Source organism: Rhopalosiphum maidis, chromosome 1 (genome assembly GCF_003676215.2).
Source record: "Rhopalosiphum maidis isolate BTI-1 chromosome 1, ASM367621v3, whole genome shotgun sequence".
In the NCBI taxonomy this organism is placed as follows: domain Eukaryota; kingdom Metazoa; phylum Arthropoda; class Insecta; order Hemiptera; family Aphididae; genus Rhopalosiphum; species Rhopalosiphum maidis.
In genome coordinates, this window is record NC_040877.1 from 22,794,698 (window position 1) to 22,814,107 (window position 19,410).

A 19,410-nucleotide genomic window follows, 5' to 3' on the forward strand; every position below is an offset into this window, starting at 1 on the left:
ACAGAGATAAAATAATAGGATATTTTTATCGTATCAAAAATTATGTATTATAATTTTATTCTAGATTGGCCCAAACATGTCTAGATTGGTTATAGTTTTAAATTCATCAAATAAAATTAATTGATTTGTGTAATGATACACAAAAAAGTCTGACAGTGAAGATTGAATACTTGCAATAATAAATGTAAATATGTAGTCTATAGGTAGATAGCTAAAAGATAAGAGTCGTACAGGCTAAATAATAATGATATATATTCGTTTGTTGATGAAAAAGCAGTACAATCTTATATTTATTATTATGTTATATTAATATTTAACCCTTTCAAGCCCGAATTTATAATTTTTGAATAAACATTTTTTTTTTTGCTTGAACCTTACTCCTAATAATTAAATTAAGGGAAAATTTTTAAAATATAAATATTTTTTTAAATACATCTTTCTAAAAAAAGTATGATGTATAAATTAATTATTGGGCATCCATGAACTAATTTTGCAACATTGTCCCTTACAAATAGACAAATTACATTTAGAAAAATAAATTGATGATGCATAAAAGTGTCACTGGGCGTCTACGTAATAATAAACATAAAACTATACTATTCATAAATGCCTATTGATAATTTTTTGAGTCAACATCTAATTTTGGCTTTTATTTTAAAATTTGAAAAAATCTATTTTTCAGCCAGCGCGATGGATTTTGAAAATTCATTAATTCATCATTGTCTTTATTAATTGATTTCATCTCTACTATTTTTTTTTTCAAAAATTTAATTACATTATTATTTTGTTTTTATTATGCACTATTTACATTTATTTTTTATGTACACTGTTTTTTTTCTTTAGCTTAAAAATATGTTATTTCATTTGGTCCATAGGATTTTAAGGTATAGATAATAATAATAATACATTATCATCTGTATTATTTAAATCACATTGGCTTTGAACATCATCATCGAGTACGGTGTTATTTTCTTCGTCTTCAGTATAATTACACGAAATAAACTTTATAACATTCCCACGTTTATTTAATTCAGTATCAAATCACTTATATACATTATTTTATCTGCAAATGATGTGAAGAGATAAAACGCATATTTGAAATTAGATATCTCACTGTATTGTCACATTTACCTGTGTAAAGATATAAATTTTATCACATATTATTGGTTATTTTTTAGTTGATAATGTATAATAATGTGTGAGAAAAAGACTAACCACGTGAATTGTAAATAAGTATAACCAAAAGACTGCTAGCTACGAACAATTTTAATTTATTACAAGACTAGATTTTTTTCTATAAACGGCTATTCTGAATACTAAGAATATGACATGATATAAAATAATTGAACCATATTCATTAAAATGAATTCTTTTAATAATTATTAACCATACAAGAATATATTATTATATCGTTGTTTATTAGTATAATTTTGATGGTACATATCATAAATTTATTATTAACGCATATTGTATTTTAATCTTACAATTATACTAAAGTATAATTCTTAAATTTAGAAGCTGCATACACATTAAAAATATTATTAATAAAAAATTCTGTTTCTAAAGTTTTTTCTGATGAAACAATTATATAGCAACGTCCTATTAGTTTGAAATACTATCAGTTGAACATTTTCAAAAGCGATTAATATAAAAAGTTGAACTGTCTATAACACTACAAAACAACCTATAACACGATAAAACACTATTTTTTTTTATAAAATAATAAAATTGACCTTACGAGGTATATTTTATAATTGATCTTATGATAAATAAAATTGTATTTATTATTATTTACATACAAATTTAGCATCGGGGTTAACAATACTTTTTTTGCGGTATATATTGTAATAATTACGGTTTATTAAAATACATGTACGTCACTAAAGTTCACATATATTCACACAATTTTTATTCTCATGCTTATATTGATCGCTTTGGTGTACAACATTATAAAAAGACAATTTACATAAACATATATGCATATGCATCATAGCAAGTAATGCACTTGAAAGATTATATAATATATACTATACAAAAACAGTGTGTTAATTCATTGAAAAGTCAGTAACAATAGTTTATGATCTAGTGTGATTATTTTGGTTCAGTTTTTTTAATGTAATATATGACATATATATCACGGTAAAGGGAATACCACTATAGTTATAATATATTACTTTATAAAAAATACCACTAAAATATTCACAGTACATTCTGAACTTGGGTTACTGACTTTCCGATTATTTAACATATTATAGGAATATCGTACTATACATACGTTATATTATTATAAGTATGTTTCACTGAGTTTGGCCCAGACGATATACGTTATTTCTTTTGAATATTTTTAAAAAGTTATGATTTAGGAAAATAATAATTAAATCAGAGATTTCAGTGTATAATATACATAGCCTATTATATTATTAAATATATTTTTTAAATATTTATTATGCTTTTTTGGTAATTTATTTTACAATTCGAAAAACTGCGTTATATAATATGAATTAGCGATACCTTATATGAATATTTTGAAAATATCATTGTGTAAATCGAAATGTAATAATAAGCTTAGAAATATAATTTCTCAGAAATATTTTTGAATTATAACAGATAAACTAAATAAATATCTATCGAAATCAGAACCACCCGTATCTACTTGTAAAATGAACTTCCAACTTATATAAAAAAAAATTATATATTATATGTTTTTAAATAAATATATTCAGCACAAACTTAGAGTATTTGAGTAAATTAAATAATAATACATTATAAATTATTTTAAATAAAATAATAATAATAATAAACAAAAAAATACAAAAACAAATTTTGTGGAAAACAAAAAACCAAATCAAAAATATCTTATAGGTACTTAATAATAGTTTAAATTTAGTTTTTGAAAGTTTCTCAGCTGAGTATAGTAAATGATAATTTATTGTAGCGATATGTTTAAAGTTTCTACGTTTAATAATTTTCGTATTTCAACAAAAATGATTTTTTTTAATTATTAAGAAATGTACCAGGGATTTTTTATTTTTGATTCCATAAAGTATCAAATGGTAGTAACTCTTCATAATTCAAGATACTTTTCTACTAGAAAATAAGATAAATCGATAAAAGATGCAGTTAAAAATTATTTTACTGCTCCAAAAGAAAATTATACACAGAAAAAATACACATTATTGTAAAATCGGTAAACTAATCGCTCTGCTAGGAAGAATTTAAACAGTAAAACTATAATTTGTACTCAAAATGTTGTTTCATATACATATAGGCTTAAAGTTATAAAATGAATCAAAAACTAATTAACTGATAATTTATTTTGATGCGTGTGTATTTACTAACTGTTAAAAGAAACACTTAGTTCATGATATTGCCATTATTTGTTATAATAATAATACAGTCTCGTTGTCTGCTCCTCAACAAAACCAAACATTGGGTTAGTCGTTTTTAAATTAAATAAACACGATAGGTATGTGCTCATATTATACACCTTCTCGTTAAAATAATACAATATTTTTATAAAAAAAAAAACACAAATCCATTGAAACGAATTTAACAATTCATGCGCGTGATGCGTTAAAATAGCGTGTAATACGTTGCAGTATTTTACGAGGTTCCTATTTTTGTTTTTACGTTTAGGGTCATAGTAATATATTGAGCCGTTGGGTGCAATGGAACGTGCAACGATAATAATAATTATATTATATATTCCCTGTTGGTTATTTACAGTGGAAATTTGTGAGCAACGGTCCGTGGTGTCACGCGGCGAGCAGTATAATTGTTGCGATTTTTTTTTCGTCTTCTCCTCTGAGAGTTATAACGCACGCGAGACCATACGATTTGATTATTTTTTTGTTTACCATTTGTCCCACTCATATTTATAATAATAATCGAGTGGAATTATTTTATAAAATATTACCGTTGCCATGAGATAGTACAATGTGTATTATACGACATATTAAGTTAGAACCCGTCTAAGATAATGATATGCGTATAATATAATTGAAGGTATATAAACACACACTAATTGTGAATTATCCTAATAAAAAAGTTTTGTAAATTACTCAGTTCGTCACCGACCACCGCAGTCTCAGATTTTATCTATTGATTTTAGAAAATTGTAGATAATTTTTAAAAGTTTTAATTGAAAATTGTTAATTACGTTATACGGAGGCACCGTATGCCCTATAGCCTATAGAATAAAAATATATTTCAAATAATTTCGCGGCACCCTAGGCTAGATATAACGTTGATATGATAAACTATATCAACGGTACCCGATATCATCGATTAACAACACCGTTGTATGAAAGAACAACATGACTTTTATCCTGATCGTTCAATTACCGCCTGGGACCTCGTGTTCAGAAATTTTGTTTTTAGTGCGAAATCAAAGGAGAGAATCAAAAATCTCAGGCAGATGTATTTTATACCGTTTTCAAAAAGGCTTTTGACCTAGTCAATTATGATGTTCTAATTAAAGTACTTAAAAAATCTAGATTTTGTGGACCACGCCTAACATAGTTCTTACATCAACAATGGACATATATGGATCAAGCTAAATAGTGGAGGTAGGTCAAACTTATTCTTTGCTTCATTTGGGGTTCTACAAGGTGGGCAATTTTTATCACCCATTTTGTTTTCTTTACTTGTCTATGGTGATTTTTATAGTTTAGTAACTTCAAATTACTCTGACGATGTGAAGCTATTTATGCGCACCGATTCCCCAAATGACTGTTAATAAACAAGTGACCTAGATCGCTTTATTTCACGATTTCAAACCTTAGGAATGGTCCCCTTAATCTAAGTGAGTACCTATTACCTACCAATGTAATGACCTATTGCAGATATAAAACACCGATTCTAAATACTTATAATTATGATACTTAAAATGTTACACGTATTAGCTGTGTCATATATACCTAGGTTTCAAATCACTTGAATCTCAGCTTCATATTGGAAATAATTTGTTTTCAACTGTTAAAACGCTTGGTTTTTTTTTTTTAATGCGTACAGTTTCTGATGTAAGACTTAAAAATCATTGAAGAACTTGTCTGCGTGTTAAACCGTTAAATTTTTGAGTATGACTCTATTTTTGGAATCCGCATACTACTTTCGGCTCTTACTTAATAGACCGAGTCCAACGTAGATTTTTGCAATTCACAGGTTATTTTATTAAGTTTTCCGCGTTCACCTCACGACTATACACCAATTTCAGATCTTATTAATCGTAACTTGCTAGATGATTGTAGACAGAGGTTAGAACTTAAATTAATTCATAGTTTATTTAGTGGCGATGTTACTTCTTACTCTTTATCTTTACTTAAATTTAAAGTTTCTCAAAGACTCATCAGATCACACGCTTCATTCTTAATTCCAACCTGCATCTATCCGACGAACCGACGAGGCATCTAATGTTAAACTCAAATGCAAGCCCACCTTTTTTTTCTCTCTAAGTATTTTTAGTCATAATTTTGTATATATTGTAGTATTATTAAATTGAAACGTATATTAAATGTAACTTAAATTTAAAGGGGTAATAACCGTTAACATATAAATAAATAAATAAATATCACTTAAGGCTTAATTATAATTACTTTTAAATAAATCAAATTAAGCTCTAGTGAAACTTTCTAAAATCCCCCAGCTGAATTTAATAATATGTACAAAATAAAAATAAATTTGTAAAATCAACACTAGTTCACAAAACAAAAGTCTGTTTAATCAAAACCAAAACGTTTCGTCGATTATAATATTATAATTATTTTAGTAATGTGGGCGGTGGTAGTAATATTTGACTACCATCTATTGCGTTTAACACTAAATAATAATATATTTTAGTATTACACGTGTACGTACATACCTACACACCATAATATTTGAAAATGCGTTATAAAGGATTTTATATTATTGTAATGGAATATTAATGTTCATTGGTACCCACTACTTACTTGATATATTCTGAATAAATAATATACATATATACACTATAGCGTTATTTATTCCTAAATGTGTATCGAAACGGTTAATTCTTTAGATTAATTGATATATTTCTATTGTCATATCGATTTAAACTAACCAGGATGGTTTTTTTTCAAATTATTTTTGTGAGAAGACGAGACGTAGACAGTTAATGAATCACTTGGACTAAATCAAGTAAATACTTGTATTTGAATACACAGTTCGATACAGATATATCTTGCAAACATTAATTTAAAAAAAAAATAAGTTTGTCAACACATTCGAATTGGCTAAGTAATAAATCTGCGTATTTCATGAAATTCTTTTTTAAGGTATAGAGTGTCCATTATATGTGCGTAATGTAGAAATTGTCACGTATGACCTGGACATTTTATAAAATGATTAAGTTCTAGTGGAAAATGTAAAATTTGAAGTTCAATTTTAAGTCTTATTAAAAACAAATAATAAAAACTGTTAATTATATACATACTATTAAGTTTTAGAAGACACCTATTCAATTATACATATAAGCACTAGGTTTTCTCTGCAGTTTAGGCCGATTACTTACTCTGTTTATATTATATTAGTCGTACATGATTATAATATGTATAATTACAAATTACATAGATTAAAATTTAATATGCAAGTAACCAGAATCAAAGTAGCAAACTGATAATTTATATTTTGGAAATTTGGAAATATTTAGATTATGAAAATAAAGATAGGTTTATCAGAATTATTGTCGAATCCATTCATAATAATTATTCGCTTGAATACTTAATACGTGAAATATTTTTTTTTAAAGTTCACATCGACCGATTGTAATTTTAAAAATTGTCCGACCTTTTAAATTTCCAGGTGATATATATTAAATAATCATTAATTTTTTTCTGAAAATGCAGTATATTTTACGAAATTCCTTAGCAAGGTAATATTATAATGACGTGAATTTCCATATTCTCTGTTACACATATTTTATAATATATATATTATAATTTATATGAAACAAATTTCCACTCGTGAAACGTGACTGTTTTTCTGTGCGATTTAGTGATAGCATTTACATTTTACCCACAATCCAAACACACCAAACATTTTATCATTGGTATAAAAATTTAAAATAAAGCTTAAAAAATAAAAAAAAAAAATCAATAACTTTTTACAGTTATTAAAAACGAAGATAAAAAAAAAAAAATGACGCTGGTATGGCACGGATAATATCGTCATCTATCTCGAGTATAAAAATATGTCGTTTTAAACCTTCAGGATTCTTTACCCCGCTAAATCGTTTATTTTATTTTATTTTTATATTATTAAAAATTGCGAGTGGGTGGCGCCGCCCTCTGAGTACCCGGCACATACATAACGTTATAATATAACAATACGTATACAGTAATCGACGCAATAACAAAATGTGACGGCCTGCGTGTGCGATAATCATACACATATTAATAATATAGGTACGTATATAAATGATATTATGCCACCATCAGATACTCGGGTTGATTATCTCATGATATAAATTGGAGAAGTGATGTCTTTATTCCCATACGTGTGGGCGGATATTTTATTGCATAAAGGAAATGGGTGGACTTGAAATATAATATAACGGCATATAGAACCGCGAATGATACGTTTTAATTCCTAAGCTGTTAACATTCTATTGATACTGAGCCTGCGAAAATACTTTCAATACCTGACTAATATCCTTTGTTAGTGCTCGTATACGATATACTAGTCGGCATTCAAGATTGAGTTCGGCAACAATATACGTACGACAGACCGTTTCGTTCTGCAACTGATTAAAATTCTAACATAAATGTTTATATAGTAATTAGTAATAATATTCTAATGACAGATTTATGTTTTCTTACGCATAATAAACGGATAATAATGATCGACTACGAAATACATACATAAAAAGAAAAATTGGTCTTGATATTATTTTGTATCACAGCTTAGCTAGTTTATTAAATCAAAAATCCAGGAGTTAACTGGTTAAATAAAAAGTACCGGTAATGTCTAAATCTAAAAAATAATTGAATGAAACACAGCCTTAAATAGTTTTGTTAAATATAGTTGTCCATGCTGAGTTTGAGACTCTCTTGTACACACACACTCGCACACTACACCACATAGTGGCTGGAGAAGGACATCATTCCTGTGATAGTATCAGTTTTTTTTTAATTACTTTAATTGTGTAGTGTCGGACTTACAAATCATTAGTTTCATTGGCCATACACCTATAATACTACCATTATAGGTTGAACTAGACATAAGATTTAGAATGAGCTTTTAATTATAAGATTACGGATTTATTTTAAAGAATAGTTTTGAACTTTGTAAAAAAAGTATATATAATTTTTAACCAAGAACTAAAGCTTTACATTAATAACATTTTCATCAATTACTTCGTTTATTTTAAATAAAATATCTAACTTCGTAGCCTGAAAAAAAATACATGGACAATGAAGAATATAAACAACAATATTCAAAATATTTTAACGGGTACAAAAATTATTTATTTTATCTAAATCAAATCGTAAATTATGTGAATTTATTATTATAAACAATAAATAGTTTTTAATTATTAATTATATAAAAACTACTGAATCGCATAACTCATTACTTGAACTGCGATTATCTGTATAGGTACTCCACTCTGCTTTTAATATCTTTTGGTTTATAATGTTATGCACTAATCATGAATTAGTAATTCAACCGAGAATCAATTTATATATTTTGTATGTTTTTGCATATTTTATCATTTGATCAAAAAATAGCTAGTTTATACCAAAATGTGTTATATGATCAAATGGTTTTGTACATAAAATTTAATGTATTGCATAAGGTTTTGCTTTTTCAAGTTCAATTTTAGGATTTTTACATATTTTAGATTATTTTAATCAGTGATACTAAATTGCTCTTATTTAATTTTTATTATAAATAATTGTAAAATACAAAATATTTTTTGATAATTCTATTGTAATTGATTTTGTAAATATAAGCAAGTGTACTAATAACTTGTGTTACACTGAGTGGCAGAATAAAAGCCAAGGCAAAGTATTTTTTAAAGCATTAAGTCATTTTAATTTGTTTAATAATGCGGCTAAGAAGCTTACAAGCATACTAATGACCTTAAGATGAACAAAAAATAAGAGCAAATTAAATAATAGTTTTAGCTCTTAATATTATTATAACAAATAATTCAAAAATATTAGAATGTACAATTCTTCAAGAGTTTATTTTAAAGGAGTATTTTGATCTTGTATAAGAAATATAATTGTTAGTCCTTTTTTATATTTTATTGTTTTTATTATCTATATAGGTATTAATTATAACTTTAATGACGACCGACGATGCTCACACTGTGCTAACAGTCATCTATCAAAGATGTATGATACCTATCTATTATTATAAAAGTCAATTCAACATACATAATAATTGAAAATAATTAAAAAAAAAATTCAAATATTGACTTGGTATTAATTTAATTAAATAAAATATCTATATAACATTAACATTTTGTTTCTCGTTTTAAACATATTTGGAATTTTGGCCAGCATAATTATTATTCAGTGTATGTAGGAGAGAGCGGAGTTAGTTGTTACACTTTTGAAATATCGAATTTTTATAATTTTTTTTTAGTATAGTCCTAATTGTTGTAAGATCATTTTATAAAGTAACATTTTAGGTACCTTTTTTGATAATAATCAGGTAACCCTATATTTTCACCCATGACAATAATTATTACTTATTTCATTTAAATCTAATTCATAATGATAAAAAAAAACATAATACGCTTTTTACTAGATGTATTTTATCTATAAATAAGTGATAATTATAATATACAGCATTTTATCGTTGTGTTATTAAAATAAATGTGTCATTTAAAAAATTCTCCTCCTATTTTAAATCTCAAATATTTATGATTACTAGGTAATGCATATCTGTTAGACTCGTTGTAGAACTTTGCTGAATCGTCGCTTTATTTCCTTATTTCAAATTTTGTATTAATCAGAATTCTGTATAATGGTAAAAGATATAGGTAAGTATCGATTTAAAAGGGACAGTCGATAAAATACGCCAGATTTTAAAATCATTTTTTCTTTTTGTTAAATGTATAATAACATTATATTATTATTATTGTTTCAGAATACTTATTTCGAGTTTTTAACTATTAATTTATTCATGTATGTAGTTTTGTTTCAAAAAATAAAGTTTTTGTAATATATAAGATTTTATTATACATATACATATAGTGATATACTTATTAAAGCGTAAACATTAATTGATAATATCTTTGATTTATATAAAAGAGTAAAGACATAATATAACGTTTAGATTTAAATATATTCACTATATCACCTTTTTAAAAAATTGTATGAAATAGAGGAACTCATAAGAAATTTGAAAATATTAACACTTTAATATGAAAAAAAAATACTCAAATATTTAATTCAAATAATTATTTTAATAATTGTCTATATACGATTTGCGGGTAGATTTGAGTTTAGTGATACAGTTTTATTATTATTATACTTACATTATACAATACTCAAATTTATTATTTCAAGTAATTTTATTGGGAATACCACACGCCACAGATGATCAAATACATATAGTATTACCAATGCGTATGTTCATCGGGCTGAAAACAAGTTGATACAATAATTACACTACCTAATCGCAACACATGTGAATATGATAATATGTGATAATCCAGCAAAAATAATTTTCTTTACTGTGATAATTTGTTAAACGGGAGACTGGCATGCATGGCGCACGGTATATTATAATAGGAACATAAAAGTGATGCATTCTGAAATGTTATGTCTGGAAACAATCGGTTGGTACAAAATATTATAATACTATAAGATAACTACGACACGCAACGTTATTGTGAAGATGTACGTCGTAGGTGATGTGGGGTACGGTTAATTAACGTCGTTATATAATAACAGTAACGTCCCTTTACGTGATTAAGTTGTTATAATAAAACTATGCACAAGTCGTTTATATGTATAGTGTATATATCTACATGATGTTTTAACTTAACAAATTTAATTTAAATATAATTTTTAAACAAGTAATTGCGTACAACAGGATACATAACAATTAAATAAACGGATATAAATAAATATGAAATTTAAAACTTAGCTAATAGCTATGCCATTTAAGTATAACTTCATCGATCAACGATCGATGGCAATCTTTTATTAACTGGTAATAATTATTAAATACGACTTCGTGATATCAGTAAATTAATATACAATTTTAACTTATAATATATACATTTTGATAGCCGATAAGTAATACAATATTTTTTATAATATTAATAAATAATAATTATTTAATTCGTGTAAGTATAATTTAATAGTTTGTATATGATTATATTTATTACATAAGTCGACTGTGTATTTATAGTTATTTGTTGTTTTATTGAAAACAATAGATTTGTATTTAAGTATTATGTTTGTCTGAAGCAGAACCTGACCTTGACTTTAGGGTATTGTTTGTTTCTAAAAATGCCGGTTTCTTTTAAACAATATTACAATATACATTTTTTTCTCAGCCATTAATGATTATTACAGAGGTTGGGATATTGATGACCTAAAAAAAAAAAAAATACCTAAAAAAATCGTAACATTTATTTAAATTTATTTCTTTCGGTTTAAAATATTAAATATAACAGAAAAGTATTTTACAATAGGAAATTTTATTTCAAAAAATATCTAAAAATATTAAAGACATTAAAATAAAAGTATTGATATCACCACTTTAGTTATTTGTCGTTACCCGTTATGAAGACGTTGAAAGACAAATATTGCATAATATCTACTACACGTTCATCACTATTCACTACTATGCATCTATACATCTCTACCAATATGTTGATTTTTACTACAACAATGCCTTTATATTACAATGCTAACGTTTTTTATAAAAATATATTGCAAAAATGACCAAATAAATCGAATTTATCACAAACTAAATGCAAAATAAAAATATAATTAATATAATAAGAACCCTTTAAAATCCATTTTTCACTTAAGGTGAAACGTTCTAAAACTAAGAAAAAAAAATACATTGAATCAAAATTATAGACCTAAGTATTCTACATCTCATTGAGATTATCTTTAGATGGATATTTCAAATTTTTAACACAGTCCCTTTGAAAAATTAAAAATATAATTTGGCATACCAAAAACCTTAACACAGAATTATTTCAGAGTATTCTCTTTGGGGCTGATTATGATTCAAGTTAAAAATCTCAACTACCATAATATTTTTTTTCACAGATTTTTTAATATATATTTATGTTTTAACACAATAATTTATATTAATTTATATAAGAAAAGGTCATCGTTTAAGAAAATACATTTTCAAAAAGGTCATTGTATAATTGTATTTTAATTTATAGGTAAAATATAAAAAATAATATAAAAAATGAAATCAACTTCAATATCATTATATATATATTAATATTATATCATATTACGATACACTAAAAAATGATAATTTAATGCATGAGTAGCTTAATAGGTTTTCGAGTATAATAAAAAAAATAATTAATCACTATTGATACAATGGTCTCAAGTTTTTACGTTTTTATATTAAATTTCTATAGTCAGTATGGACTGAAATTGAAACATTTGTAAAACAACCCATTATTTTTGTAAAACATAGTCAGTACTTTTCCCTGGTACATCAACTACTGGGATTCCTAAACTAAGCTCGGCAACTTAAGTTTATCAATAGTTATACGGATGTGTATGTATTCAGGGTGGGAGGGAGTATAAACCTTTCAAGAAAGCTGGAAATAAATCGACGATAATTTACGAAACCCCGAGTATTATTCGAATTGAAAAAAAAAACGATTTGTACAAATATGGTTCTATTATAAAATTGCGGTTACACGAGTAAATGATCTAAAAACATTTACACCTTAAAAGTAATAAATAATATGTACCACTCAAAAAATACATTATTTCAAGAAGAAACCTTATGAATAATAGAAATCATTTCTTATAATGACATAAATAAATTAGGTCTGACGTTATGTAAGTATATTCTAAATTAATAAAACAATATGAATTATAATAAATAATAATATAATAATATATATTAATTTTTAAATACGATTTCTACAGCACATTTATACTATAAATATAATACATACAAGTAGGTACTATATATTGTAATCATTAAAAAAACTTTTTATTTTTATGTTATAATAATGTATTTTAAAGCAATTTGGTACATTTCGATGCATTTATCAAATTATAATTCTTTGTTGTACGGCAGCCAATAAAATCGCAAGATATTAATTATAAAAACACGGCATATTATGATTCAGGAAATTTATTTTTTATGTTTATTTGGTTTTAAACAGGTAATTTAAAAAAATGCACATAACTCTTTGTTTTATCATACCATTTCATTTATGTAACGTTTTTAAAATTTCTTAAAGAATTAGCTTTTTGAAATGGAAAGCGATAAAAGTGCAGAACTTAATGGATGTATTTTTTCTCATGTAAACCCCATCAAACGACTAAGATCTCTGGCCTCTTAATGTAACATTCACTTCCGTCCAGTATTACTGCCATATAAAATCTTGCATCAACGAGCAAAAAATGTGGTTTAGTGCAAATAAAAATAAAATAATGCCGGTGATTTCGAGCTTCCATCAAAAGTAGTTTTGTTTTATATGCGATAAACGATTTCCCATATGCTTAAAGACGCTCGTGAAAAATTCACATCGGTATGCTTTCACAAACGAATATTAAATTTGGTGTGACGTAACGGCGTAAATAATCGTCAATCACTACTTGTATTCGGAACATTTTAAGAATATATGATATTGTCATGTCGTATACACGACAAAAATAGATATTTCACTGCAATAGTACTTCATACTAACAAATACAGTATTTTTTTCATTTTATACACTGCAGCATTGATAAATATAACACATTGTGTCAGAAAATATAATATAAGTTGGTATTATTTGTATACTTCAGATCGCCGAAGTTATTATTTAAAAAAATTAAATTTTTTCTATAGAACAAGAAAACATTGAATCGTAAATATTATTTTTTTTTTTAAATTATGATTAAAAAAAAAAAAAGGAATAGTCAAGTGGGCACCGCTCTGCTGTATATTCGGTGTCACTATTATGGGCGTGTTATTCGATGATAATAATATCATTTTAAACGAAAAACAATATTAACCTACCGTAATATTAAAAGTAAAATAAATGACTTTAATAGCTTTATCAAAAAAATATACTACGAAATATACTCAGCAATGATATAGACTGACAGACGTCTCCGTTCATAATCGTTTTGCGTTTACAATGATATAATATAATATATTACAAATTTAACACGCCTATAATAACAGTGACCCGCTCGACACCTAATGTACAGCAGAACGGTACCCATTTGTCTACTATTTTTCTACAACTTTATTAATTTATTACTTTATTTTAGTTTTAATATTACGATATTATTTTTTCTGAAAATATTGCATTTATTTGATAAATTTGTTATTTTAATTATAATTTTTATTTAATTATTAAAATAATTTATATTTGTACTATATTGTAATATTATCAACTGATATAGCTCAAAACGTAATAACATATTTCTGTAAATACGATATAAAACTATATTTTATAGTATAAATAAATAACGATAATAATAATTAATAACAGTGGGCGTGGTCTAACGTGAAATCTACTACGTGAAATCGGTGACGAAAAAAGTTGTATCTCGCCCAATATCCTATGTACTTGTGTTATGTTAAGAATCGATTGAATTAACAGATTTTGAAGAATTTAAAAATAAACTATTTTTACATGTCGATGTCGTATAATCACTTGCATCTGAATAAAATATATCTTGATAATATGCAAAACACGAAAATACCATTATCACAGGTTTCCCACATTATTTTATCGAAGTTCAAATGTTCGAGATCGCGAGTAGTGTAGTGTTGATGGAATGAAATGATACATACCATTACTTTATAATTACTTACGTTAAATCCTTACGTTACCGATACGGCGTGCATTGATATTTTAGACTATGTGTAGAATTCAACGTTTCTCCTTCAAAGATCTCTTAATGTTTGGCACTGTACAATACCTTTTGTGTTCAACGGAAAACCGTCGGGATGTAGTATCGGAAGTTGGTTTTTTTATCATTATTGTTATTATTATTATTATTATTTTTTTTTTGGCACGCACCCACGGTGTTATCTTACGGTAAGTTAGATACACACGGCGATGCGATGACAGTAACCAATACTCTATAGCTATCTTATCTTCACTGCGGCGGTGGTTTTTGAGTTGTCCTGTAAGATATAGATAATAACAATAATGCACTGCGATGGCTTACCGAACACTCGCTATCTTATTAGGCGTACTGCACAGTAATTAAAACAATCCTATTAACTACCATATATCTACACCTTACAATCGCATTAAAGGTGTTTAATTATTCAATTATGAAATAACGGGTACGCATTTATTTTAACAGCGTGGCTATAATTGCTCTATTTATTCAAATCGCGTATCCTCTGTAGTTTAAATGTATTTCCAACAACAGCACGATCTGGTTAGGTGTACAGTATATTATCACAATTCGTGGTTTTTTTTTTTTTATGTTATATATTTTAATATATTATGTCGAACATCGAGTTAAATGCGAATGATTTTTAAAACACAGCCCATCGCGCTGCATGACATTACACTCAAAGGTATCATGCTTTTCGTAGGTATTTAAAAATGTATCTCCAGCAGTGGTGCTCGTGGTGAATTTGCATTTCTATAAGTACCACGGAGTATTACACTTTAAATCATACATATTGTACTAAATATAAATTGTACTATTTTATATGAATCTATTCTTCCGTAGTTATTTCTCTTTGTTCGGCTTTCTGAAAAAATTCTTTCGCTATCTAAAAATCAAACAGCATTATATTTCAATATTATACCTATCAGTGAAATGTTAAATCAACCAAATTATAATATCTAGCTTAGTTTTATTTATGGAATTCAAATTTATTTACTTTTACTATAAAATTGTAATATTTTTATTATTTTGAATGAAAATTATCATTTCTTTTTTATGCTGTTTTTAAAAGTTATAAGATAATTTTGCAATCAATTATTGAAAGCATTGCTTAATTAAAAACATTATGCACATTATTTTTTAAGTATATACTATTTAAGTATGGACTATTACTATATGTATGTATATTGTATACAGGCCATAGTTATTTATTAGTTTGAAATACTGAAAACATATATAATGCGTACGTATATTATATTATTATGTTATACGTATAAAACACACGGAACTATCAACTAAAATTCCGTTAATTATAAACATTGAATATTGTAATAAAAATAACTTAATATTAGGTAGGCATATATAAATATTAAGTAATTTTTAAAAAAATATTTCATTATACCATTGTATATTCTGTCGTTGAATCTGGGACAATAGTCGTGCGGTGTGCCAATCTGACTACAAACCAGCATTTTTTTTGCCAAATAAAAATGGCTATAGATATCTATGCATATGTTTAGTGTCATCTACTCATTTTGATTGTTAGGTGGTTTCTATACTGAATAATTAGTGGGGCTCATGCATAATATTTTTCTACTACTCGCTGCTTATTATTGTCTGGCGTGTAATTTATAAATGTTTTTAATACACTTACCTTGGTTGTAACTACTGTAATGTGCAGATATTATTATCGTTATTTTGACGGAGTCGGGTTTCGATGTACTCGGTGTCTCTGCTACGGTAATACGCGCAATATAATACGATTTTTATAGGTCTAAAGAGTCGTATATACTCATGTCCACTACACAGTTGATATGAAATTGAGATTTTTTTTTCACATTTAACATTTTTTCAAATCAATTAGGATAGACCGAAAACCCTTTTTGTGTATTAAATGTGCATTTTATGTTAATAAATGGTATGACGAAAGTAATTGTAATGCGATGTCGGTTTATTATGTCTTTGATAATTGAATAACCTATACTTTGTTTATGTATTTTACTATAGTTACCTACTCGTTTGTATATTTTAGTAATATCTTTTAAAAATGAATACGCACGAGATTGTCATAAAACCAGCGAAAGTATAAAAATCGCTAACAGAGTATATTATAAAATAATAATAAAAAATTATTATACCTTAATTCAATTGTCGTGTATTATGTTTATTAATAGTACTGTACTGGTTGGTTGGTGTGGCTTATTTTTGAATTATAGGCACTAAACCAAATTAAGTTGATGTTTATGTACTATAATAATCATATTTTTCTAACTAAATTATTATGGTCTAAACGATAATGCTTTGCACCTATATAACAATTATATGACAAGTAATAAATACGATATTTAGATTATATTATCAAGTTAGTGGATAGGTACTAAGATTTTGAAGATTAGTAATAATTATGGGTGATGGTATAAGTTTGATAAAGAAATTAAGTAACACACAAGTTTAGTAAATGATATAAAATAGATAATCTTAAGGACATATTCAAATGTTTTGAATAACCCAGTGAATTGAAATATGGACACACCGCAGACATTTATTCAAACTATAAAGGATGGTTATGTGGACCGTTGGGGCAATGTTTAATCATGTTTGGACAATGGAACCCTGTGAAGCTGATGTTTTTGATTAGTTCTTATAAATTGTTATAGAAACAGTATCACTATATTTTTAGTGTGTATCGGTTGTACGGGACGTTGTGTCCATGATACGATGATATGTTCGTATGTTATACGACTGTGTGTACTTTATAACCACAGGCGGTTTTGGAGCGTACAATGTTTTTAGCGCTTCGTAGAAACTCGGTAGGTGGTTTAACAGAACGTTTTTCATATATACTACGTATGGAATGTCTGTTGTGTGTTTATTTGTTATTCTATTTTCCGCACTGTCATATCGGAGTTACCTATTGTGTGTAATGTGAATTTATTCAAAGTATGAAAATGTTTTATATTATACAAACGTATGAAATTATTTTGCATTACAATGTGTTTATAATGATTATCCATTTGATTTGTTTCAGAACTTGAAAAATCAGATAATGACCACCAATTTGTGGGTAGAGCAGGTAATATTTGTATTTCCATAACTATTATAACTTATCGATAAAATTGAGGTACCTATTATACGGTCGTACGTATCAAATCTGCAAATAAATCACTACTTTATGAGGATTGTTTTTGTCCTTCAAATGTCCATGTCATTATATCAGAGCATGCTGTGATATTCCTATATAGGCCTATCGAGCCCTCTGCTGTCCATCCTTTACTTCACTGTGTCGGCAATCAATAATCCCCATTTTATATAATATATACGTATATATTATTTATGTATGGATATATTCTTTTTTATATAATATAGATACTTTTTAAAGGGTGGATATAATCTTTTATTTTATTTTTATTTTTAAAGTTTTCAAAAGAATTCAAGTAAAAAGAAAAAAATCATTCGCAAGAACGAATAAAAATCATCAAATCATCTAAAATCAAAAATTTTTCAGTTTTTGATGAAAACCTTATAATTAAATCGCAATATAAATTTGCAATGTTTAAGTGGTTTTGAGAAATCTTAATTGCTATTTTAAAATATTTAATTCCGAATACAGTGCATATTATTGGACGATTTCATATTACTGTTTTAAATATTGAGTTTTTCGACCTTTATATTATAATTTGGTTCGTACGAATCAAACAAAAGAATAACCCCGAAATTCATAGAAAATACAAAAACTTATCAAATTATAAATACAACATCGCAGTGTAATAAAAATCACATGGGCACAACTAAGTATTTTGTATAAACAAATTCAAATTTGAGATCTTGAACTAATTATTTTCTAAGATAATCGAACAGTGAACACATATTTATACCGCATCATTATGATAAAATATTATCATAATAATATGTCGTTATTAAAATATATAATTGGTAAACTGGTGAAATATTTTCATTACCTAGCGGTCATGATGATCTATAGAACGTGAAAATAATATTATTCCACAGCGTGTAGTTTACCAGACTAAAATATCATGTTTATGAAGGAATTAATGAACTAACATTTCTCGTTAATTAATAATAGCCAAAATATAAGATTTCTCGTAATTATTGAAATGAAAATACCATAGTATTAAATATGTATATGGAAGGTATGTATGGTTTAAATCTGGTGAATAGTCAATAACGAACGTGAAAATATTTAATACTGAGAGTAGTACTCTAATATGACGTCTAACTATATATGCATATTAAATGGCGTATGTGACAAGTATAAGGCCTACTCAAGACAGATGTGCACACTGAGACAACACACGCGTTTACCTACATATTATTAAATAATACATTATGCTTATGACTTTAGCACTGGGTA

General features: G+C 26.3%; 1 protein-coding gene across 4 annotated transcripts in view; it reads left to right on the forward strand.

Annotated features, from left to right (window-relative positions):
- The window catches only part of LOC113551067 (acetylcholine receptor subunit alpha-like), a 159,205-nt gene that overhangs the window by 36,935 nt on the left and 102,860 nt on the right, over window positions 1–19,410 (forward strand). For all 4 annotated transcript variants that reach the window (XR_003405100.1, XM_026953115.1, XM_026953108.1 and 1 more), the window contains exon 3: window positions 18,067–18,111. Coding sequence is in view for 3 of the 4 variants with exons in the window: in XM_026953115.1 (XP_026808916.1) it covers window positions 18,067–18,111 (45 nt within the window). In the remaining variant the exon portion in view is untranslated. The remainder of the gene's footprint in view (window positions 1–18,066; window positions 18,112–19,410) is intronic.